Here is a 24,779-nt window from a genome sequence, read left to right as displayed (position 1 = left end):
AAAATTTAGGCAAGAGAATATTGTTTTAATGGGCAGTATCATTATTGGCAACACTGTGACAGTGGAAACATTTCCAAATAAGTGCTTCCGAAATGCCCTCTCCACCGCACTAATCTCTTTCAAACATGAATTGCGTTCTCACTCATTTCACAATCACCTTTTTCTTAAAGGAGGGGTGAAGTGTGTTTATTATTTTGAAAGCATTTGCAGGCTGACCACTGATGGCCACTTGTCATCACAGAGAGGTCATAAATTTGGAACACATTCTTTTGAAAAAACAAGAGTGTGTCACTCCCCTTAGAGATATTTTTCCATGTGATAACCAGGGTGGGGGGACCAAAGGTTTTCATGGTCACTCCCTCTTTATGAAGTATTATAAAGATTCCACTGTATTTTAGGTGTCTTTTATTTATAACGTGACTCTCCCTGATAATCTCCCATGGCACATTGTGTAAGTCGGCCTGGAACTTCTTTGTTCCAGTAACTTACCTACTTGACTACAGTGATTGATGCAATGAATGGATTTGATGTGTGGCTTCTCTCTCTGTAATCCTCTAGTGGAGCCATTTTATTTATTCCAAAGTAGTCTCTGCAACAGTGGCTACACCTTACAGTTTGGACATAACTAATTGTTTTTATTAAGTATGTAACTTAGTAGTAGGATTATACCTTGTCTGGTTTATATTCAGGGGTTTGCATAAAGTAGAATCTTGAAAGGCTGGTTGGGCAGAAAGTTCTAGACTATTATTTTCTCTTAGCACTTTCAAGAGATTTCCTGGCCAAGGAGAAGTCTGCTGCCCACTTAACTGTTTTTCCTTGCTAGGAAATCTGTCTTTTCTCTCTGATTTAAAGACTTTCTCTTATCAATGGTTGGCCTAAGTAAGATATGCATTTATAGTGATTTACTTTGCTTGGGATTTTATGATTCCTGAATTTAAGGATTTTTGTCTTCAAAAATTGTGAAACATTTTTTTTTTTTTTAAAGATTTTATTTATTTATTTGAGAGAGAGAGAATGAGAGAGAGCACATGAGAGGGGTTAGGGTCAGAGGGAGAAGCAGACTCCCTGCCGAGCAGGGAGCCTGATGTGGGACTCGATCCAGGGACTCCAGGATCATGACCTGAGCCGAAGGCAGTTGCTTAACCGAGCTACCCAGGCGCCCTAAAAATTATGAAACATTCTTAAGCATTCTTTTTTGAATACTTGCCTCTCTCCCATATTTTCTTCTAGAACTCCTAGTAGATGTATGTTGAAAACTCTCACTCTACCTATAACATTTTCCATTTCTACCTTTCTGTGTTCTCTATTCAACTGTTTTTATTTTTATTTAAATTATTATTATTTTTTTTAGAGAGAGAATGCACACATGTGAGAGTTGCGGGGGGGGGGGCAGAGGGAGAGGGAGAGACAGAATCTTAACAGGCTTCACGTTCAGTGTGGAGTCTGATGTGGGGCTCAATCTCACAACCCTGAGATCATGACCTGAGCCGAAATCAGGAGTTGGACGCTTAATCTACTGAGCCACTCAGGTGCCCCTCACCTGTGTTTTTAAATTTGACATTCAGTGCACCTATTCAATTTTAAATATCTATGACTAAATTTTTCTTTCTTTCTTTCTTCCTTTTTTTTTTTTTTTAGATTTTATCTATTTATTTATTTGACAGAGAGCAAGAGAGCACAAGCAGGGAGAGTGGCAGAGGGAGAGGGAGAAGCAGGACCCTGGGATCATAACCTGAGCTGAAGGCAGATGCTTAACTGACTGAGCCACCCAGGAGCCTCTCTATGAGTAAATTTTTCATTTCCAGAGTTTCTATTTGGTTCCTTTTCAATATTGCCTCTTCTCTTTCATGATGATATTTATCTTTTAATTTCCATAAGGATTCGAAACATACTCATTTTATGTTTTTCTCAGATTGTTCTATTACCTAAAATTATTGAAACTGCTAATCTTCTTGTTTGTTGGGTTGGCTGTCTTTCCTTTACGATGGTTCATGAGCTCACATGGTTAGTACTTTTTATCAGGAGCTCAATTTTTAGGGGTTTATTGTTTCCTCTAGAAGGCCCATGCATGCTAGATTGTGGATATTTCCCTCCAGATAGTTTTGTAATTACACTTGCTAGGGCTTCACAGGTTTTGTGGTCCTGGGCCAGTTTCTATTTTATTTTTTTCAGAATTCACTTATCATATAAGACATTTAAATTTAGATCTACATCCATGTGTGGCAAAGGACTTGGCTCCAATTTCCTCCAGAGAGACTTTTCATTTCCCCATGTAGGACCCCATGCAAGGATGAACTTCCTCACTGCTTTCTGTCGCGGATGGACAGCTTTTCTACTCCCTGTTAAACAGAGAAGGCCACCCTTGCAAGTTTCTGCCTTTAGGCACGGGCTTCAGTCCTTGTCAGTACCTTATAATAGGCCTACCGTGTCATCTCCTCTCACAGGGATTAAAATCTCAGCCCCAAACCATGAGAATCTATGTCATGGCCCAAATCCCTCTCTGCATCTGAGGCTTCATTTGTAGAATTAGATTCCCTCTGCATTTCCTGCAAGCTGGACTTCCCCGGTCTCACCTCAACCTTGTACAATTCTTTTATTTTTACTTTATCCAGCACTCACGCATATTTATAGCAAGACTGAAGTTTGCATTAGATCAGATGCATTTAGATCAGTTGTTGGAAACTGAAGTCTACTGTTTATATAGCGGGTTCAACAGATTTTGTTTAGAAAAAAAAGAGCTTCACTGTAAAAAAAAAAAAAAAAAAAAAAGATTAAAAATGGTTCACAGGACTAGCTCAATGTTCTTCTACTGATAAGGAAAGGAAGCCCAAGGAAATGAAGGGCCTTTAAGGGTTACGCACGCTAAGAAGTAGGAGTGGAGCTCCACTCTCCATTCTCCTTCCCCCCCTTCTTGTCTCCTTTCTTCTTTGCTTCCTCCATGAACTATATTGTCTATTAAAGTCAATATCTTCAGACCTTTGGTAGATATAGCGACCACTGTGAAACAGAAGACAATTTTGTGTGTTTGAGCAAAGCAATCACATTAAAGTGAAGTGGATGGAGGGCTTAACTCTGGAATGTCATCTCCTTCACTGAAAACATCGATAGGAAGGGAAGGGTCATTATTTGGTTTGTGAAGAGCCAGATTTGCTCTAGACAGAGAATATGGCAACTTACTTTCTTCACAGAATGATTATTAAAAAATCATAAAGATGTATTCGTGGATTCAAATTATTACTTTTTTTCTGTAGCTCTGACTATAACAATATATGTGGTTGCAACCATTTATGCCATAAAAGTTAAATTAATGATCCTATTGTTTGAGACCACATTAAAAAAAAAAGCAACCTGTAGAAACCTAGTGACAAAAATGGTTACTTTTGGATGCTTCTCACTTATACCTGATTCGCTGTTCACTCTAAGTCTTTCTTTGCATCACGTGTTCCCAAAACAGCTCGCGTTTCTTTTCAAGCCAACTGACCCACTGAAGTGTCGGTGTGTTAAGAAAAGTCAATGAACCATAAAGTGACACGAGTAACTGATAGAACTTCAAAGGGGCCTTATTCTTTTCATCTTAACACACCCTGGCACCATCACAAATGTTTTCTTTCTTTCCACGAAATAAAAAACTCCTCTGCCTTTTTAACAGTTTCAGATTGATCTGAGGTCAGGTAACTGGGGAGTTTATCAGAAACACTTAACAGGCAAAGGTAGATAAACTGAGGTGACTACTCTGGATAAGCCCAGGACCAAAGTTCTAGAGACAACTGATTTTTCAACCATGAAAGAACCTTTGAATGGTGTCAAGTCCCGAGCCTCGCAGATGACCAGTCTGGCGTATTTGTTCACTAACTGCTGACACCGGCCGTGTCTACACCACTATTTGTTGAGTACGTACTACGAGCCAGGTACCATGCTCAATGCTTCATATACCTTATCTTATTCAATCCCCCCAATAAACCCAAGAGGAGGTATGTCCCCATTTTATAGATCAGGAAACTGAGGCTCAGGCACATGACAATGCCCGAGGTACCCCAGCTAGTACGTGTTGTCGAGCTAGGATTCAGCCCATCGTCTGTGTGATGCCAAAGCTCGTGCTCTTACCTTTGAACCAGGAACCTGCCTAGTACGGGTTCAATTTAAATTCCTGGACTCTTTACCTGTGAGGCCTTGTTAGGGGTAATCCATTTCCCCTTTGAGGGTGACTTACCTAAATAATTTGAGATTATCTGCAAGTTTAGGGATATCAGTAATGTCCTCCTAAGGAGAAACAGATAACATTTCGTAAGTAGTTAATTAGGTGGTACTGATACTCTATACCTGCACTGCCCAATACTGTAGCCACTCCCCACATGGGGTTATTAAAATGTGAATTAATTAAAATTAAATTAATGAGAAACTCAGTCCCTTAGTCACACGAGCCACATTTCTAGTAGTGACCTTAGTGGGTGAGGAGTGGACGGCGGGGGGGTGGGGTGGGGTGGGATGGCGTACATGCAGGGGCTTCTGGGTGGCTGGCAAAGTTCTAGTTCTTGGTTTGGGTGGTGACTTGGGTGTTAATACAAATTTGTTAAGCTGTACACTTTTTCCCCACTTTTCTGTATGTGTCATGTGTCACACAAATGAAAAAAGAGATTTAAAAAATTGACCAAGCACTACCATTCAAGTTAAAAATTTGAGCTAGAAACTGCTACTTTTATGTACAAACAAAATATTTTACAAATTTTACCTCAGAGGGAGTAAATCTAGCTACGTCTAGTTCACTGATTAACTTCTCAAAAGGAACCCGGTTCAAAGTTCATTGTGCGGTGTAGGCTGGTGTCTACTTTCTAAATGAAAAGCCTATTGTTCAGCATCACATGAAAATTTTGAGGGAGGAAGGGAGGGGGGAATTTTTCATTTATTCTGAGAAGGATCACAGTCTATCTATTCAGTGGAGGAAGTCAACAAGTGAGAACACTCAAATTCAATGAGCGTGGTGTCTCCTATAAATGTGAGACAGGGCTTTGAATCTCTACAGAATCTTGGCATTTAGTTTGTATGAAGTATTTTCTTTTGCATGATACCAACTTCCCATTTTAAGGAAATTAATCATAAGGAAACATGCCTTAAATCCATAAAAATATAGTGACTCATTTTTATCTCTTACTATTTATATCCAATTACAATAGGTCCACCTCTCTGATTCAATGTGCACTAAACTAATAATTACTCCCATGACTGAAGTAGTTAGTTAAACAAAAGGGTAGCACTCAACGGGTGAATCAAACAGGAGAGGCATGCCGGTTATAAAGCCGCCATTTGGCCACACTTCATGGATAAGGAGATGACAAAATAGCTGTATGACTTTATGTCTCACTGGAAGATTTTTGTCTATTTCCTGAAGTCAGAAGGGTTCAGGGGCTTTTTAAAGTGTCCCAGAATAAAGGCCCTCACTGTGTCAACCTTGCCCAGGTGCAGTGAATGACTAGGTAAATAGGTAATAGGCTTTGTATCTGTGAAGCATCTTGTCCATGCTCACAGCTAGCCATACAACACACTGGGTGGTTCTCTCTAGACCTGAGGGGAGGGACCGCCTCCATATTCCCCGCGAGTGAAGAAAAGCCACTGGTGGTGGGGGCCTTTGCCTCATACCCCACAGCTTCTCCCTAAGAAATACATATAGGGGCGCCTGGGTGGCTCAGTCGTTAAGCGTCTGCCTTCCGCTCAGGTCGTGATCCCAGGGTCCTGGGATCGAGTCCCGCATCGGGCTCCCTGCTCGGCGGGAAGCCTGCTTCTCCCTCTCCCACTCCCCCTGCTTGTGTTCCCTCTCTCGCTGTGTCTCTCTCTTCAAATAAATAAATAAAATCTTTAAAAAAAAAAAAAAAAAAAAAAAGAAATACATATAAACGTACTCCCATTAACAGCATTGAACGTATCTCATTGTCCCTTCCAGAACTGACCCGAGAAAAGCCAGTCAGGTCTTGCTAGCTTTAAGCTTGTGACAAGTATGTTTTCTTTTTTCAAAATCAGACACAAGGTTCTCTTATTTCTCATAAAGAAGAGCTCATTTACACGTGTCAGTCCATGAGAACACAGCCACTGTTCTGAGTTACCAGAAAAGTGCATACCAAAGCGTTGTCTGCTTTTCCACCTTCTAGGGTCACTTCCAAATTAGAGAGTGCAGCTTCTACTTCGTCCACCTCAGACTCATTTGTAAAATCCTGTGTTTCAGCTGACAGCGACAGTTTGCTAATGTGATACTATGATGCAAACAGAGGTTTTAGAAATGTTATAAACACACATGTATCCATCAGCCCTTTCTCTTTTTGAAGACAATGCCCCCTGTAGTTCCGAATGTCTCCTGGAAAGAGGTCTCCCTCCTCTGAAGGGAAAATGACATTTTAATCTGAATTATTTTGAGAGGTATGGTTAGTCATGGTCAAACTCGATTCTTCTTCATCACTGGTTCAGCTTGTAGTGGGGATGAGATAAGAATTGCAAGACTAATGCCTTATAGAAGACGGGCGCGTGTGGGGGTTATGAGGAAAATTTTAAATTGAAATGGACTCCCCTCACTTTGAGTTCTTTCTTCAAAGAAAAGAAACAGTATGAAGAAAATGAAACTTGAAGAAAACAAATCTGCTTTGTTTTCTTCCAGAGAGAAGGTACTAGAGTCCCCATACCTGCAGTGCTGCAAAGATCAACATTTCTTCTTCCGTGCAATCAATTTCTTCCAAGAGAATGGCCCACCTGGCTTGTTCATAGAGCTGGTTGATTCGGACAGCATCGTACTAAAGAAAGAAACAGGTAGGTGTGTATGTGTTGGGGGGGGCCACATATTTATATTCCTCAGTACGAAAACTCTGGAAACACGGAGGCCATTCCTTGTTAATGCAGTAAACTTTCGCTCAGGTAAGTGAAAGAAATACCTATCTTTCCACTGCCCCAGCTCATTTTACTTCTGAACGTAGAACTTGTTTTGTCAAGATTATTTTCTAGAGCTTCTTCAAGGGGCCAAACTGACCCATCTCAGATTCCATTATTTCTCCCTCTCTTTTATCACATTTCTACTGGTAGGAAAAACCATTGTCACCACCTGTCTACAGGACTCTCTTCATCTGGCAAAACTGCAACTCTGTACCGATTAAACCATAACTCCTATTTTTTCCCCCGAGTATACGATTTACCGTACCCTTAAGGAAAAAAGGTGAGGAAAATATGGAGGAGGAATAGAAAGAGTGCCTAAACAGATTTATCACAGGTTGATAAGCATTAGTTTATTTTTCCTTTTGCATTAACCTTATACACACGAGAAAAAAGGTGATAGGGGATGTAAAAATCTGTAGCAAGCCCAAACCAGCAAAGAGCATTGCTATCAGGTCAGTGGGAAATGGGGCCTATCATAGAGGCATGCTCTTTCTCAGCAGCGCCAAAGCAAGACAAATGCGAACCCATGTGAGTGGACCTCGGGAAGCTGGAGGACTAAGAACCTTAAGAGAGTCTGTCTTTGCTTTGTGAACTTTGCAGGGTACACCACAGGAGCTAGCCCCAGGACCCTCCCCAAACAAACCAAAACAGAACACACGTGAGAATATTCACAACAGCGTTGTTCATAACAATTCCGAACTGGAAACGTTCCAGGGTGCCTCGGCTGGTGAATGGATAAACAAAACGTGGGCCACGTGCACAAGGGGACGCCACTCAGCAGTAAGAAGGAACATGCTACTGATACACGTAAAAACACAGAGGGACCTCAGAAACATGCTGAGTGAAAGATCCAGACGCACAAGATGACATACTGTATGAGTCCATCTATAGGAAACTTCTAGAAAAGGCAAACCTGGACACAGAAGGCAGACCAGTGGTGGGCTGGGGCTGGGAGCCAGAACTGACCACAGATGGGGTATGAGGAAACTTTTTTGGGTGATGCAAGTGTTTTACTACTGGATTGTGGTGATGGTTGCACAACCATATGAATGTACTACAATCATTATAATAGAATTTTATGGCATGTAAATGATACGGCAATCAAGATACAACTAAAAAACACACACCACGCACACCAAAAACCAAGCAACCCCTGCCCGCCCCCCCTAAAAGACTCCTGCTTCATGAACAGTTTAAAGACAAAATGTAAATAGTATGTGCAGCCACTAAAATTTGAATTGGACTGTCCTATCTGTCTCTGTCTGTCCACCAGTCAGTCACAGTGTCTACAATTCTAATGCTGTAGGAGTTTTAGTGAGAGTAAGTTAAATCACCCGATCAGGCTTTTCTCTCAAATGCAGTCAGTAAGGATTTACAAAGCTTCCACACCTGAACAAACCTAATTCCCCTAGCACCCCCCAAAGCCAAATAAAACAATTCCTTGAAAGAACGTTGGTTAAACAAAAGTTGGCCTATATTTGCAAATTGACATTAGGAGAACAGGATCTAGTACAAGATGTTATAAAGGACAGGATAAGCCCTGGCTCCCACTGAGGAACACTGGATTTCTCTGTGGCAGCCAGCAGAACTCCGGATTTTCTTCTCTGGAGTCTTGTTCAGGTTCCCCCTGAGGCTCTAGAAGAACATCACAGGTCCCAGGTTTTCATGGGTCATGTATTAACAGGCACCCCAATAGGTCTTTTTCTCTCTGAGAACTCTGTCAGTGGTTTCCTTGACTTAGAGACAAATTTTTCCCCTTGGTGGGGATTGGCTACTCTCGCCCTTCCTTGGCTCTCGATTTCCTGTGTCTTCCAGTTTACTGAAAATAGAAATCCCAGACTGGCGTTAGGCGTCTGCCTTTGGCTGAGGTCATGATCCCAGCGTCCTGGGATGGAGCCCCGCATCGGGCTCCCTGCTCAGCGGGGAGCCTGCTTCTCCCTCTCCTACTCCCCCTGCTTGTGTTCCCTCTTTTGCTGTGTCTCTGTCAAATAAATAAATAAAATCTTAAAAAAAAAAAATTAGAAAAAAAAAAAAAAAAAAAAAAAAGAAATCCCAGAGTGGGAAGCACACGGTTTCTGCCACCTCCATGGCCTGAATCCCTGTTTCTCTTCATCCAGGCAATTAGGTTAACCCCTCTCTCCTTCCCACAACCACCAATATAAACAAATAACAAGACCTGCTTCCCAGAGTTTCACTCTCTCAATAAGGGTTATTCTTGAGATCTAATCACTGAGGATTCCCAATTAGCTGGGAGGCAGGTTTCAGTATCTCCAGGACTCTTATTAAAATTGTTGTTCCTTTTCTCTACTGAACATTTAAAAAAATACTTTGATTATTAGAGTTATAAGTTATTTTTATTCACACATTCAAATAGGGCAAAATAAGAGATAATGAAGGAATTCATTCTGAATGAATTCTAAAGGGACAAAAGAAGGTACAATAAAAAGTTAGTCTCCTTCTCTTCCTTGTTCCGGACTGTTTTGTACCTTGTTCTTTTTCATTCGATAATATACCTTGAATATGTTCTACATCAAAAGAAAGCTGATTCATTCTTCTTAGCAACAGCACTATATAGGTGTATCATAATGTACTTAACCACTTCCCTACTGATAGATGTTTAGGTAGTTTCCAATTTTCTTCCTCAAATAATGTAGCAATAACTGTTCTTGTGTACAGACATATTAATGCACATATTTGAGTATAACTGTGGTGTAAATACAGTGGAGTGGATTTGCTGCGTCAAAGCTATGTAGAATTGTAATTCTGATAGATATTGCCAAATTGCCTTCCATAAGGATCAGATTAATTTGTACTTTGATCTATAAGCAGGGTACGAGAGAGCCATTTTCCCCACACTCTTGCTAAGATAGTGTATGAAACTTTTTGATCTTTGCCAATACAAGGCTAAAAGCCATTCTAGTTCCTTTTCTATGAACTATGTGTTCGTATCCTTTGCTCATTAGGCTACTGGGTTGTTGGTCTTTTTTTTTTTTTATTGATTTCTGGAAGCTCTTTATTAGGGAAATTAGCCTTTTGTTTGTAGTATGTGTTGCAAAGACCTTTTTACTTTGTATATGGTTTTTTGGCATGCATAAAATTTTAATTTATGAAAACGCACCTATCTTTTTTTGGATTCTGGATTTTGCATTTTTAAAGTATATTATTTTTTGAAATTTTGTCTATTCTAGTATTTTTGTAAATTTGAGATTTTCATCAGTCCTTGTAACCCTGGTGTCACCGCCTGCCTGCATCTCTCTGCTGAAAGCTGGAGAGGAGACACTGCTTGATTCTACTACACAGTCTGGTTCCCATCTGGAGGTGCCTTGTCTGTTTTACAAGGTTTCATGGGTGCTATCTTTGCTCTTGATTTGATTGTAGATTCTATGAAAACATAAAGCGCATCTTAAGTTTCTGTATCCCTCTGTCTACCTAGTAGAAACTTGGAACTAAACCTGGTTATATTTATAGCATCCATACTTTTGAAGGGGGGAGAAGGGAACTCTAAAGTGGTTGGGGATCATTTTTCCTGTGCCCCAAAGTCATATCCCCAAAGCCTGAGTCTTCCGGTCACCTTTGGGTTGACAGCTTCTATTTGGCTGTTAGATTCAAATAGGTTTCGTTCATGAGCCATGGGGAGAGAACTCCTTACCAATTAAGCAAATATGATCATTCATAGCACCCTTGAAAAAAAAAAAATCAAAACAAAAAAACCCCTCCCTTTTGGGAGAAGCTGTAGAGTAGTTTCTCCTGAAGGTTTTATCAAAGAGCCAAAATTTGCTCGTTTGCCACGATTCGGTGGAAGTTAGGCACTCCAGAAACAAGCTAGGTCCAGGGGCATTAAACCAGGATCTAAAGCAAAGACTGACCAGGAACAAGGCTCATTTTGAAGAAGATGCCAGTGGGACCAGAGATGCACCTTTGAAGACCAGACTTAACATCGGGATCAAGGAGAAGAGAGTGCCACGAGAGGCAGAATCACTGTTGTGGGTGAGAAAGGGGGCACTTGGAGGGCCCGTGACTCAGTTTATATTTTTGACATTTGGCAGGTTAAGTGCTGACTCACAACTCCACAAACAGGCCAGGCAGGGCCAAGAAAGGGGCAGAAATTCAGAAGATTTATTTCACTACTCAGTTGTCCTAGTAAACTTCAGGTGGCAGATGGGCACTTAATGGGAGTTGCTGCCAGCTGGGGTCTTTATTTTTACAGATGGTCCCTCTCTCTCATTACCAAACACTTATTCAGCCCTGCAGTGGGGAGTCCTGGCTTATTCATGAGAGCCTGCTCTTAACCTTGGCTCTGATGATCCTTCCTTCCTAGAAGGAGATTTCAGCTCTGTGAGCCACTCTCCTCTTGTTCCTTGATTCGTGTGGATGGAGAGGGGCAGTGCACACCATGCTGGGCAGGAAGACCCCAAGAGACTCCTGCTAACTCAGGGGCAGCTGACCATGCTCATTAGAAACTTAAAGACGAAAATCCAAAGACAGTATATATTCATTGGTCTAACCCTGCAGAGCTAAACAGAAGATTATACAAATTAACCCTAATTCTGAGAACTATATGACTCAATTTTCCACTTCCAGACCTTCACATTGAAAAAAGGAGAGAGAGAAGAGGCACCTGGTGGCTCAGTCGGTTAAGTGTCTGCCTTCGGCTCAGGGCATGATCCTGGGGTCCTGGGATCGAGTCCCGTATCTGGCTCCCTGCTCGGTGGGGAGCCTGCTTCTCTCTCTCTCCCTCTGCCTGCCACTACCCCTGACCCTGCTCATTCTTTCTCTCTCTCTCTCAAATAAATAAAATCTTAAAAAAAAAAAGAAGATAAAAAGTATCTTACTTTGGGATTCAAGTCAAAGAACGTGTAGTATTTAAATCGTAACAGTAGCTGCTCATCGTCCTGGATGCCTTGCTCCATAAGGGAACGTGAGGAGTCCAGCCAACTAGAAAACAACAGGATGAGTTTTAAAAGTCAATCAATTTTACACACATATATTAGAATATTACCTAATATGTTTATATACATATTTACACTTATATACATGTATTTACACTTATATACATATAGATGTAGATGTACACATACATGTGTATGTGTGTGTGTGTGTATTTCCTTGAACAAAGTCTGAGTAAGTAATATAACCAAAAACCTGTAAGGGAGAGGACTTGATAATACCTTATATCTGCATTTTATTTTATAGCTTTTATAACTTTCCAAGTGCTTTTTGTATGTATATTTTGTTTACACCGATACTTAAAATAACCCAGTGAAGGGCCAAGGCGGTTCATATTTTCTCAGTTTTATGGGTGAGAAAATGGAGTCTTAGCGACATTAAGTGCCGTGTTCAAGGTCACGTGCCCTGTCGTGGAGCCAGAATGAAAATCTGTACTTGCTGACTTCCCGCACTGCCTCTCTTCTACACAAGCTGGTCTGACTCAATGCTGGGTCTATCGTATTGGCTAGAACTTTCTGTAACAGTGGAAATAGTCTATATTGCCCTGTCCAATAGGGTACCCACTAGTCCCATGTGGCTACTGAAGATTTAAATGTGGCTAGTGCCACACTTTAATTTTAATTAAATTCAAATTTAAATGTAAATATCCACCCGTGGCTAATGACTCCTGTATTGGATTGTGCAGTTCTAGAGCTGAAAAATAAATACTGGGTGGTGGTGAGGGGTGGAGAATAAAAGTGAGCAACAGAATGAGGCGGGGATGAATGCCCTCCAGTCCCACGGAGTGAAGATGGCCTGAATGTCTATTATTCCAGGCTTTGGGGGGAAATAAAGATGACTGAGATACAATCTCTGGACAGTCCTGTGGGGGTGAGTGAGCCTCATAATACAGGAACATGGTGAGAGAGAAGCAAACCGGAGCCATGTCCTTACCCTGCGTTAAGCTTGGCTTTGTCAACCAGAGACCGAGGCTGGTACATATCAGCCAGCGCTTCTGGTGACTGGGGGGGTTGGCTGAATGCGAGGATGCTGCAGTTTTGTTCTGTCAAAGGGCTGTCGCTGAACCAAGTCATGGTGGAGGACGCCGGCGTTCCACTGATGGGGTCATATGTGGGAGTCATGGTTTTACTGTACAAGCCAGGGCTGACTGCAAGGCAAAGGGAAGCATGCACTATGATATGAGATTCATATCTTAATGAATATTAAGATCATTAAGACCTTAAGAATATTAAGATCAAGGGAGGCATCTTTGGAAAAATAGGTACTAACATTGCTTATACTAAAATGGATTTTGAATTTAAATGTCTGTAACATTTAAGTAAGTTATGACTGATGGTAGAGGAGTTTTTAGCGCCTGGAAAGGTAGAGAACTCACAGGCCGTAAAAGCTTCTAAAACCAACCCAGGCAAATGCTGGGGACTATCTCCTTGTCAGTAATTCAAAATTCTATTTCAGCAGTGGGTTTTGGCACCATCAGAGAACAGAAGATCTCCCAAGAGTGCATATACAGACTATATTTTTGGGCAAATCCTTTAAACAAATAATAGTACTTGCCAATTTTAAGAATCCAGCTAGTTGATGGTTTATAAATCACATGGTCTGTGTAAGGAAAATGCAAAAAATGCTTTTTATTCTTTGCACTGGAATATACTATGCAAGAAGACCTTTGTCGCAAGCAAGCTAGAGATTGATTTGCTTTTATGTAAAAAGACAAGGATAGTGTCTTTCCAGAATTTTTACCTGCCCACTTGTTACATGCCCGATGCAAAATTTAAATTGAATTCAGGAAAGAGTCACATGAAGGCAGACTCAGGAAGAGAAAAGTATGGTTTGAGTGATCCAACTAATCTCTCTTCCTCCCAAATTCACAGCCAATTCCCCTAAAGCTTTGCGTTCATCAGCAACATAATATACACAGTTAAAACAATGAGCTATATAGTTGGTAGAGCACGTGACTCTTGATCTCAGGGTCGTGAGTTCAAGCCCCGTGCTGGGCATGGAGCCCACTTAAAAAAAATAATGAGCTATAAAACAAACCTTATTAAAAAAAATTCTGTGAGTTCTAAAAGTAATCGCATATCCTTTCTTCCTCACAGGAATCCTGCAATTTTAGTCCTTCTTTGTTTGGGGCAAGGGAGGTGAGGGAAGAGAAGACGAAGGAAAGAGGAGCAGAGGGAAGGAGAGTTCTTGGGATTTAAGAAATCCTTGGATTCAAGAATGAAACACAACAGTAAAACAGCTGTCAGGAATCATACCTGGTGGACCTGAAGTCGTCGGAGAACCCTCCAGGTTTAAAATATCTTCAATGATGGGCTCCTTGTTACTTTTGTCTTTTTTTTTCTTCTTTTTAAAATAGTCACCAGAAGGCTTTAACAAGGAAAGTTCTTCTGATCGTCTGATATCTAACAAACAAATATAAAGAAGAATGAAAAACTATCAAAAAGTAAAAAGAGGGGGCATCTGGCTGTCTCAGTTGGAGGGGCAAGCGACTCTTGACCTCAGGGTTGTGAGTTGAGCCCCGCGTTGGCCACAGAGATTACTAAAAAGAAATAAAACTTAAAAAAAAAAAAAAAAGTAAATAGAAAATTCCTTCTAAGACCCAGAGTCATGCTGGGCATCTGAAATCATTTCTCAGGAAATTCCTGAGAAGTAGATGGAACTAAATTATATCCCTTTGGAAGAAACAGAAGGGGACCAGAGACTCCTAAAATGGGTGCATGTGTGTGTGTGTGTGTGTGGGGGGGTGTGTGCCAAAGAGTGGAGGGAGATTTAGTCTAATAAAATTACTAGTTGTTTTTTAATTTATTATGAAAATATTTCAAAGATATCCAAAGCAAAGGGAATAGTATAATGGCGCCCTCATATTTTTATCAGCCAGCTTCAACCACTACCAACATTTAGCTGTTCTTGCGTTATCTATTTACTACCCATTTTTCCCTCCCTCTTTTTCCTCTTTTTTCAGGTTTTTTTTCTAAAATAACAACCAAGAATCCCACCTTTTTCTTTATAGAACATAGATCCTGAAAGCCTTTCTCTTACACTGTGCCCAGTCGCTAATTTCATCCCTACGGCAGACAGCATTGGTGCCCCGCGCATCTCTTCGTGGCCCTCACCACTTCCGTGCACTCTGAGGCGACTTCCCGTGGCAGCTAGGACAAGCATCTCTCTGCCTGAGGGCTTGCTCTGGATGCCACAGTCTGCACTGCCCAAATGCTGATGCAAAAGGCCACACAAGTTCAGAGAATTAACACTCCCCAAAAGCAGCCCTCAATGACTGACGAGAGTGGCATATTAACACTCCTGCTCCCTCACCCCTTGGGTGGGCTAGTTCTGAGGCATGTTGACATCATCTCCCAGAAGCCCCCAAATGCCCCAAATGCGACTGGATTGGTGACACTCTCTTATGGGTGGCCTTCTCTTTCCAGTCTTACTTCCTCACCCCCCAACCAGTGTTTTCTGGAATCACCCCACCCCCCCCAAATAACTGTTTGTCCTTGAATTCTTATCTCAGAGTCTGCTTCTGGAGCAATGAAACCAAGATGATTCCCAGTTTTCTCTATTAGTCAAATATATTTATAACCACCACTGCTAATCAGAACTCCTGATAACCATTAACCACACTGAGCTGCTATGTGATTCCAAGTAAAAGCTAAGGAATGTGGATGTTTAGAGTCTGAAAGCAGTTTTCCTGGAGGCAAATGCACTGATGCCAGAGGTCCGGCCATTTTTCAGTTCAAACACTGCTTAGTGCCGAGGCTGAGGCTAGCAGTTCAGCTCCATCCTCTTCCCCTGTAACCAAGGATGCTTGATTGTCAGGTGGCAGCACACACCTGTGCCCATTCCAAATGCATAATTTATACATGAGACCAGGAGATGAATCAGAATTTCCAGCAGGAGCATTAGAAACAAAACAACCAAACCAAACCTGCATCTCCAAGCCCAAGATTTGTGTCTTTTCTTTGTGAGAAAACCCATCATATTGCTAAATTTGATTTAGCTTCAGTTGAACAGATATAAAAGACAATGATTAGAAATGCCAGATTGGGGCGCCTGGGTGGCTCAGATGGTTAAGCGTCTGCCTTCGGCTCAGGTCATGATCCCAGGGTCCTGGGATCGAGTCCCACATCGGGCTCTCTGCTCCTTGGGAGCCTGCTTCTCCCTCTGCCTCTCTCTCTCTCTCTCTGTCTCTCATGAATAAATAAATAAAATCTTTAAAAAAAAAAAAAAAAAAAGAAATGCCAGATTGAGCCCTTTAGAACTACTATGAAGATATAATCTGGAAAAGAGAAGAACGTCTGACTGCTTCTATATATTTTGCAGCCTCAAGTTTTTGGTCCCGGCCACAATGTGTGTTTCCAGTCTACTGTGGACTGGGTTTTATTTCATCATTTCCTTTGTTTTCCAATCGTCATTGGAATATTGCTGGAAACAACATGCCCTGCTACTTGCCATTTGCCCGTCATGCACCAGGGGCACTGCTGGTGAGCTCTGTAATGGAAGGTTCCATTCACTTGTTCACTTAACAGTTGATGAGCAGCGAACATGTGCCAGGTGTTGTGCTAGGTGTTAGGAACCTGGGCATGCTCAAGTAATGGTTTCTGTCTTCACCCTATTTAATACCATAGTAGTCCCCACTGACCAACATTGGAACTCCCAATCCTGCATATACTGTTAGAGTTTTTCTTTTTCTCTCTACCACATATCTCCTTTTAATATCTTATTTTTAAATTACTTTTACATTCATTCTTTCTTTTCTGTCTCTGTATCCTAGAATGTCAGCTCAAGAAGGGAAGGGGGTTTGGACTATTTTTATTGCTAACCAATCCCTAGCACTCGCCACAATGCCTGCCTAATCAGTATATATTTGTTGAAGGAATGAATGAACGGTTTATAGTTTAATGGGGAAGAGAGATTACTCACTCAGATATTGTAAATGCTAAATCTTAGCCTTGGAACCAAAGAATGTACCTACACACTTTCAAAAAGTATAAAACAAGAAAATCTTCATGACACAGGGTTCACTTCCATTATAGAAGTTCCCCAAATACATGGTTTGGGCAGTGTTGTTCCTAATGACTGTTAAAACCGTAAGAATTAGTTTTCAATCCATAATTAAGTGTACCTTCCTGCTTAAAATAAATTCCACAAATAATTTTCGTGGCTAGAATATTTACTGTAGTGAAGTGTTAATAAAGCAATTAAGACACTAAAAAACACCATTATCTCAAAAGCAATAAAGATATTTCAGCTCTATGGTGATGATGATGGAATGGAACTTCCTTGTTTGCCTTAAATATAATGATGATATTAGTATGGCTTAGGGGAATGAATTTTTTTTGGGGGGAAATCTTAATGGGTTTGTTTCTTCTGTTTACAGATCTCTTTTGAAATAGTGTTAAGCTTTGTGGAAATGAACCTGATTTATTCCAATAATGTTTCATTTGGTTTAACTCTACTTACATGGCTAAAGTCCCCAGAAAAAGCTTGAAAAGTATGGTTCCTAATAAGGGAAGTGTAGGCGGAAAGCACACATAATTTTCCTGTCCTCCTTGCCCAACAGTCCAAAGGGCGTGGGGCCCCTCCAGGGTACTCACTCAGGATTTTGCAGATATCACTGACAGCTTTAAAAACCACAGCTGAGAAGCTGACTCGCAACCTCACTGTCTTCACATTTGGCAGGCGGAGGCGAAGCATTTTGTGCTGTGGGGTGAAGAGAAGCTTTGCATCTGCCTGGACCCCGCATTTGTCCAGAGTCCAGTGTGTTTTCAGAAGCCAGCAATGTTTCTGTTCCCACCAGAGGGCAAAGTCTGACCAGTCTTGGGATATGTCTGCAAAAATGGAAAATACGATGAAGTGAAATGAGAGAGAACTCGAGTCCATTCCATTGCGTGCGAGAGCTGAAATATACCCATGGTCTTCAGCTCCCCATCTCCTTTTACAACCCAAGGCTCCACAAGCCTGGGACTCTCGTCAAAGTCTCTAAGGTGGGGCAGGTAGAAAACAGAGACTGAACCTTATCATGATTATATTTTAACACGGTGAAAGGAACAGAAACATACACATTTTGTTCTTGATAAAATAGCTGGAGTTCTTTTCCCTAAAATCCCTTAGGGGCATGGTCCTTTCTGGGAAAGCCAGGAGCATTTGACTTTAATCAAGATTATTTCCCTATAAGAAATGAATCCTTACACCATTGCATCACAAAGGAATATCAATAACTCCCAAAGTCTGCACAGAAGGACTATAAAGTCGACATTCCCCCCCTGCATAATGACCAGCTCTCTTATCAGCACCACCAGATACCCAGTTTCCAAATGTCTACCTGAGATCAGCTGAATATTTTCTCTCAATGTCAGTGTCAACGTGAACTCTTTCCCCTCCTTCAATGCTGAGAGCAAAGTTGAATCTTTTTCCTTTGTCAATGCTGGAACCAATATTCAATCTTTTGTCTGTTTTTTTAAAAAATGTTTCTCTCTTGTTCTCTCACTTTATGTTAGAAAACCTTTCTTTCAATGCTGTTAGTAGAAATATAAATGCTGTAACTATTTTAGAAAGTCCTATTATGCAGCATTTCCTCTCTGAGCTGTACCCCAACAGAAATCTACTCACCAAAGACATGTATTATAGCAGCCCTATCTGTAAGGGCCTGCAAATGGGAACAACCCAAATGCCCATCACTAGGTAAATGGATAAACTGTGGCATAATCATACGATGGAATATCACACAGCAATGAGAGTAAATGAACTAAAACTGTATGCAACAATATGGGTAAATCTTGGGCGCCTGGGTGGCTCAGTTGGTTAGGCGACTGCCTTCGGCTCAGGTCATGATCCCAGGGTCCTGGGATCGAGTCCCACATCGGGCTCCCTGCTCAGCGGGGAGTCTGCTTCTCCTTCTGACCCTCTCTCCCCTCATGCTCTCTCTCTCACTCTCTCTCTCTCAAATAAAAAAAATCTTAAAAAACAAAACAAAACAAAACAATATGGGTAAATCTTACAGCAGATGCATAAGAGTATGTCCTCACATGAGTACACCTATATGCAGTTTAAAAACAAGTAAAATTATTCCTATGGTGTTAGAAGTCAGAATAGTGGTTTCCCTTCATGGAGCAGTGACTGGGAGAGGGGGTCAGATGTGCTACTTGGGTGGGGGAAGTCCGTAATATTCTATTTCTTGATCTGAGTGGAAGTTATATGACTGTGAAAACTCATTGAGCAGTACACTTAATGATAAGTGCACTTCTCTGTGTACATATTATACTTTAATGAAGACTTACTTAAAAAAAATCTCTATCTCATTAGTGTAAGTGAAAAGCCAACATCTGGACAACTTTGGGTAGAAGGTAAAAAGAAATAAGAGAAAACAGAACACTATTAAGTTTTAGGTCGATCATGTTGATTCCTGATGTGAAGACTGACCCTTAAGACTTCTCTTTCTTTGTTTGAACAGGAAGAGTAGCAAATGGTGGATATGTGTTAGAAGATACATTAGCACTGAGCGGACTTCATCACTGAGCAATCAAACATATTAACAAAGAGAATTGACACAGTAATCTAATGCCATGTCACATAAAGTCACTTCAGATGCCACCAGTGGGATGAGCCTGTGGAAACATGGTTTCATACCTACTGAGGAGCTTTAGTTTGCCACCAGAGACTCCAGTTTTTACAAGAGTGGTTGGGGGGTTCAGTTTATGGCTTTTGTAAGATTCTCTATTTCTCTTCTTCCTGTGGGAGGGGGCTTGTTCTCTGAGCCATTACAAGATAAAAAAGCAGAAAAACTTAGATGATCAGACAACCTAGATCAGCCATTTACTGTTAGTGCAATAGAGAGGGTTTCAAATATAGGGAAACCATAAAGAAACAGTAACTTACTGATCTGTTCTACTAACTTGAGCATCAACCCCCCAACATGCAGGTCTCCGGACACTCTCAGTGTGACATCTTTCTGCTCCTCCTCGTTTGGATGGTCAACTCTGACGACGAGCTCCCAAGAAGCAGATGCAAAGTCGCTGGATGAGAGCATCATGGCAAACGCAGGTGTCTGCCGCATAAAAAGGCAGACACAGATCAGAATATGAGAAGGTAGCTGGAGCTTGCCAGGAGACCCTGCAGGGCAAAACTTTTTCTCATTTTAGCCTCTTCAGGAACTCTGCAGGGTTCCCAGTGTTCCATATTAAATTCAACATCTTATCTTTAAAGACAAAAAGTCCTATAAAAATGGTCTCAAGCCTTCCAAATGTATGTAACTTTATCTTTCCATAGGCACTTGCCTATTTATTTTCCGTGCCTGCCCAATGCATCAATCTTCACTTTCTGTCTCTGTTGACTTCTCTTGACTTTCTCTGAACTATTGTGGCAATAGGCAACAAATCATGGGAATCCTTGACATCTTTAAAAAAAAAAATCAACTTCATTGAAGTGTAATTTGCATATAACAAAATGCATAGATTTTTTTTTTTTAAGTAGGTTCCATGCCCAGCATGGAGCCAAACATGGGGCTTGAACTCACGACCCTGAGGTCAAGACTTGAGCTGAGATCAAGAGTCAGATGTTCAACCATATGAGCCACCCAGGCACTTCTGCACAGATTCTTTTTTGAGTATATTAGTTTCAGGTGAACAATATAATGATTCAACAACTCTATATGTTATGCTGTGCTCACCACAAAAATGCACGGATTTTAAATGTACAGTTTGATGCCTTTGTTATATGCAAATTATGCCTTTAGCTAAAGTTTATTTTAGAAAAGGATGCCGTAAAAATCTTCCTCTATTTTTCTATATTATTATATTCTCCCATACATATTGATGACATCTTCTGGTATGACAATTCAAAAAATGGAAGTACAGCAAAATAGTTTCTATTTCAGTCATACACTATGTAGTTGTACCTTAAATGCATATGAAGATATAGGTCATTAATAATTATTGTCATGTATTTGACTTATTTGAGCTACCATTTTATGTCATATCAAAGTTGATAAGTTAAGTGCATCAATTAAGTTTTTGGACATACCTCTGGCAAAAGATTTAAAACAGGAGTGACAGACATACCAAGCCCACTCTTCAAAATACAGATGGGGTGAGAACTTCAAAATCAGAGTTTTCCTCTTATTGGAGGAACAAGAATAAAATAAGCTATGCAGTATCAAAACTGGAATGTTTCAGGGGTAATAGGAACACTGGAACCTGAAATTGGCAGAATTAAAATAAGGGCTCTGTCTTACTTCTAAAAAGAAAACAAATGATCTTACCATTTCTATTTTAATACTGAAAAGAAAAATCAGTCATTTAAACATTAATACATCTTTTTCACTTCACTATGTAAAGACAGCTTATAAGATGTCCATGTTTTCATAAAGCCTATTTTTGAGAAACATCAGTGCACTCAAACTCCTGAGGGGCTTTTCCAAGGGCAAGTGCATGAATCCCCTGGGGATCTTATTCACCTCAGATTCTGTTCAGCAGGTGTGGGGTGCAGGTGGAGACCCTGCATTTATAACAAGCTTCAGGTTAACAGGTCTGTGGCTCACACTTTTGAGTCCAAACAGCCAGCCACGTGAAAAATTAGCTTCAGGACTCCATTCCACCCTTCAATCTACCCAAATTAATATGAAGCCAGGGACTGTGGTGACACCTGAGGGACATTATTTTTAATAATAATTACCCCAGGGGCACCTGGGTGGCTCAGTCGTTAAGCATTAAGCGTTAAGCGTCTGCCTTCGGCTCAGGTCATGGTCCCAGTGTCCTGGGATCCAGCCCCGCATCAGGCTCCCTGCTCAGCAGGAAGCCTGCTTCTCTCTCTCCCACTCCCCCTGTTTGTGTTCCCGCTCTCGCCGTGTCTCTCTCTGTCAAATAAATAAATAAAATCTTAAAAAATAATAATAATAATTACCCCACCAGTGGCATACCAGTGTTGTGTGCATTTGAAACTATTCACATTTGAAAGCATAAGAGAATCTCAAAATACACAAAGATACACTGTAAATCTGAACGGGCTCAGGGCAGATTTTATTTGTTTAAATCAAATTCAGGAGTTCAGAAGTAGCTCCTTGTGTTTGTATGACCAGAAGGGATATAATGCTTGTACCTCCCCATGCACAGAGCCACACGTGGAGACCTCCTGCTTGGGCAGTGAAGGCCATGTAATGACTATATTCGGCCTAACCACTTGCTTCACTGTCATCATCAGGCTCAAATATCATTTGTTATGTACTTACCCGGATATATAATCTGTGTGAACCACTATTTTGTGTTATCTCCTTCACTGCTCAGCAGTCCCATTAGAAATGAGGAAACTCAGGCTCAGAGAGGTTATGCAACTCGTTGGAAGCCACACAGCAAGTTAGATGGTGGAGCCCAGACAGAAATCCAGGTCTTTCTAACCCCAAACTCTTAACCACTACACCGGGACACGTCCTTCATAAAGTTGCAACACCAACATGAAATAAAACTCTTAAAACCACATTAGCTAAACTCTCAGGAGGCTTCACTAAGCATTTCAACTAACATCTTTCCCAGTGAGGAAGCAATAAAGATAACACCGTAACATGGCATTGAACTATTTGACTTTAAGACCCTCACAATTTCTAAACTGCTATGGTTCGAGGTATAGTTATTTTAAAAGTTTGTACTTTACTCATATGTGGAACATAAGCAATAGCATGGAGGACTACAGAGGAAGGGAGGAAAATCTGAAGGGGGAGAAATCAGAGAGGGAGACGAACCATGAGAGACCCCGGAAACGAACTGAGGGTCTCAGAAGGGAGGAGGTTGGAGGGAGGGGTAACAGGGTGATGGGTATTAAGGAGGGCACGTCTTGTGATGTGCACTGGGTGTTACAGGTAACTAAAGAATCATTGAACACTACATCAAAAACTAATGATGAACTCTACAGTGGCTAACTGAACACTAAAAAAAAGTTTGTACTTTAAAGTGACTCCTTACTGCTTGTTTCATGAGTATCACACATTGGTCTTTTCCTAACTTGGGCAATCAAAACACTTCTCAAAAAACAAAAAAACAAAGAAAACCCACTTCGCATGTAGGCAACATATGGTGACTCCCTTACAGCGAAATTCAGGCTAAAATTGGACAATCCGGTTTCCCCGCATTCCTCTCCTATCTTTCTGCACCTTCCATTTTTGAGTGAACTTCTCATTCGCAGCAAGCTGCTACTTGTTAAGGGGAGCAGCAAACACCAACCGGGAAAGCACATCGAAGGAGACGAGAACAGAAGGCAAAGCGCGCAGGCTGACCTGCCTTCCCTGGGGGAAGACCAGCTGTCCACCTCCTCCTGTCCTCCTTGACTACAGAAAATGCAACAAAGGACAGACAGGCAGCCAGCCAGACAGAAAGATGAGGGAAATAGCCCCTGATGCTTCCCCTGGAAGATCAGAGAGTGTGCCTGTCCAAAGGCCACTCCGCCTGTCGGTTGCCAGTCCTGCAGGGTCCTGGGGCCAGGGGGAGTGAGGTGGGTGCCCCTGACCCATAGGGCAGCCCCCGCGGCTACAAGGAGAGTTTATTTTGCAAGGCCCGATAGGCAAGGCCGGAGAAAGTGGCCACACGCCGGGGACGTTATTTTTAATTCAGCAGCTATTTACGTGCAAGCGCTGAAGAAAGGAAGGGGCAGGGGTCTCCAGCCTGGGCGGTGCCCGTCACAGCCTCCCCCCCCACCCCGCCCCTAGCCTTAGCCCCCGGCACCCACCTGCTTTCCCGGCGCGGGTGGCGTGCAGCCTCACGGACGCGCACGTGGACGCCTGCGCCCCTGAGTCCCGCCGGAGGCGCCCCAGGCCGGGCGGGCGCTCGAAGCGGGCGAAGCGGACGAAGCGGGGTGCCGGGGCCCGCGCTCGCGGCGGCCGCTCGGCTCGGCTGGGCCGGCTGGGCTGCGCGCGGCCGCTGCGGGGAAGCCGCCCCGGACCTCCCGGCGAGGCGCGGCGCCCGCCCCTAGCAGGACGCGGGGTGCTCGGTCTCCGCCCTGCGCGGCCCCCGGAGGCCCGGCCGAGGCCGGCGCGCGGCGGGGCAGGTGAGGGCACGCCCAGCCCCGGGCCTGCTGGGTCTCGCTCCGGGAGAGGGGAAGCGCTCCGCAGAGTTGGGAGGGCTGAGGGTGGCCGAAGGGCTGCGGCGCGGCGGGAGGGCGGGGAGAACCCGGGCGGACGCACGCCGCCTGCACCCCCCGAGCGAACTCTCAACCGGCCCCTCGCAGGCCGCCTCCAGTTTCCCCGGTTCCCCGAGGCCCTTCGGGGACTAGCCCAGGTGGCTGAAGTACGGCTACGTGCCCTGCCCTCCAGGTATATCCATCACTCACACCCCGGGGTCCGTCCAGGTCCGGAGACTCCCTTCTCCCCTTTAAAGAGCCTGGGGGGCCTGCGATCGCCAGGTGGAAGAAACGAGAGCGGGTCATCTCTGAGTAAGAGGGTGATGTAAACCGCCGACAAGGGCGAGGCGCCCAAAATACGCACAATGCAAGACCCCGGGGCAACTCAAGGCCACGCCCCAGGCCGGAATTGGGTGGCTCACCTCCGATTCACCACCTGGTCTCGCCGGTCACCTTCCTGTCGGATTTACTCCCAAAGTAGGCTGGGTGGGTGACTTTGGGCAATGTACACAACCTGTCCAAGCCTCCTTGGTTCATATTACACACATCTGTTGAATGTTTATTACGTGCCAGACATGGGGCTGAGCTCTAAGGATGCAGTGGTTTAATGAGACAGTCAAGGCAATGATAGTTTCCTCATCTGTGAAATGGGTAGAGATGGAATGTCCACCACCATTCCAGGGTTTCATGCAGTATAATATAAGCTTTAGCGATTTACACCGAGTACATAAGGCTCATGATAACTTAAAATGCTATCAAATTTAGAAGTGGAATCCTTGTTTTTGCTTGCACATTACCATATTCAGCCGTTATAATGGTTTTGA

At 42.6% G+C, this 24,779-nt stretch overlaps 1 protein-coding gene and 1 long non-coding RNA gene across 3 annotated transcripts in view; one reads left to right on the top strand and one right to left on the bottom strand.

Annotated features, from left to right (window-relative positions):
- The window catches only part of FERMT1 (FERM domain containing kindlin 1), a 40,102-nt gene extending 16,321 nt beyond the window's left edge, over positions 1 to 23,781 (bottom strand). For both annotated transcript variants that reach the window (XM_036095823.2, XM_078056954.1), the window contains exons 1-9: positions 23,566 to 23,781; positions 19,732 to 19,900; positions 17,451 to 17,684; positions 14,112 to 14,258; positions 12,790 to 13,003; positions 11,742 to 11,844; positions 6,666 to 6,773; positions 6,111 to 6,242; positions 4,211 to 4,260 (exon numbers count right to left, since the gene is read on the bottom strand). In XM_036095823.2, coding sequence (XP_035951716.2) covers positions 4,211 to 4,260; positions 6,111 to 6,242; positions 6,666 to 6,773; positions 11,742 to 11,844; positions 12,790 to 13,003; positions 14,112 to 14,258; positions 17,451 to 17,684; positions 19,732 to 19,885 — 1,142 coding nt within the window. In that variant the 5' untranslated portion in view covers positions 19,886 to 19,900; positions 23,566 to 23,781. The remainder of the gene's footprint in view (positions 1 to 4,210; positions 4,261 to 6,110; positions 6,243 to 6,665; positions 6,774 to 11,741; positions 11,845 to 12,789; positions 13,004 to 14,111; positions 14,259 to 17,450; positions 17,685 to 19,731; positions 19,901 to 23,565) is intronic.
- On the top strand, positions 625 to 20,096 carry LOC118538025 (uncharacterized). Its single transcript, XR_013441956.1, has 3 exons — positions 625 to 1,786; positions 6,641 to 6,789; positions 19,775 to 20,096. It is a non-coding gene; the product is annotated as an uncharacterized LOC118538025 (long non-coding RNA).
- Positions 23,782 to 24,779: the final 998 nt, after the last annotated feature.

The sequence above is a fragment of the Halichoerus grypus genome, chromosome 10 (genome assembly GCF_964656455.1).
Source record: "Halichoerus grypus chromosome 10, mHalGry1.hap1.1, whole genome shotgun sequence".
Classification (NCBI taxonomy): domain Eukaryota; kingdom Metazoa; phylum Chordata; class Mammalia; order Carnivora; family Phocidae; genus Halichoerus; species Halichoerus grypus.
The sequence above is the reverse complement of the archived record's forward strand: the minus strand, read 5'-3'. Positions and strand labels throughout refer to the sequence as shown.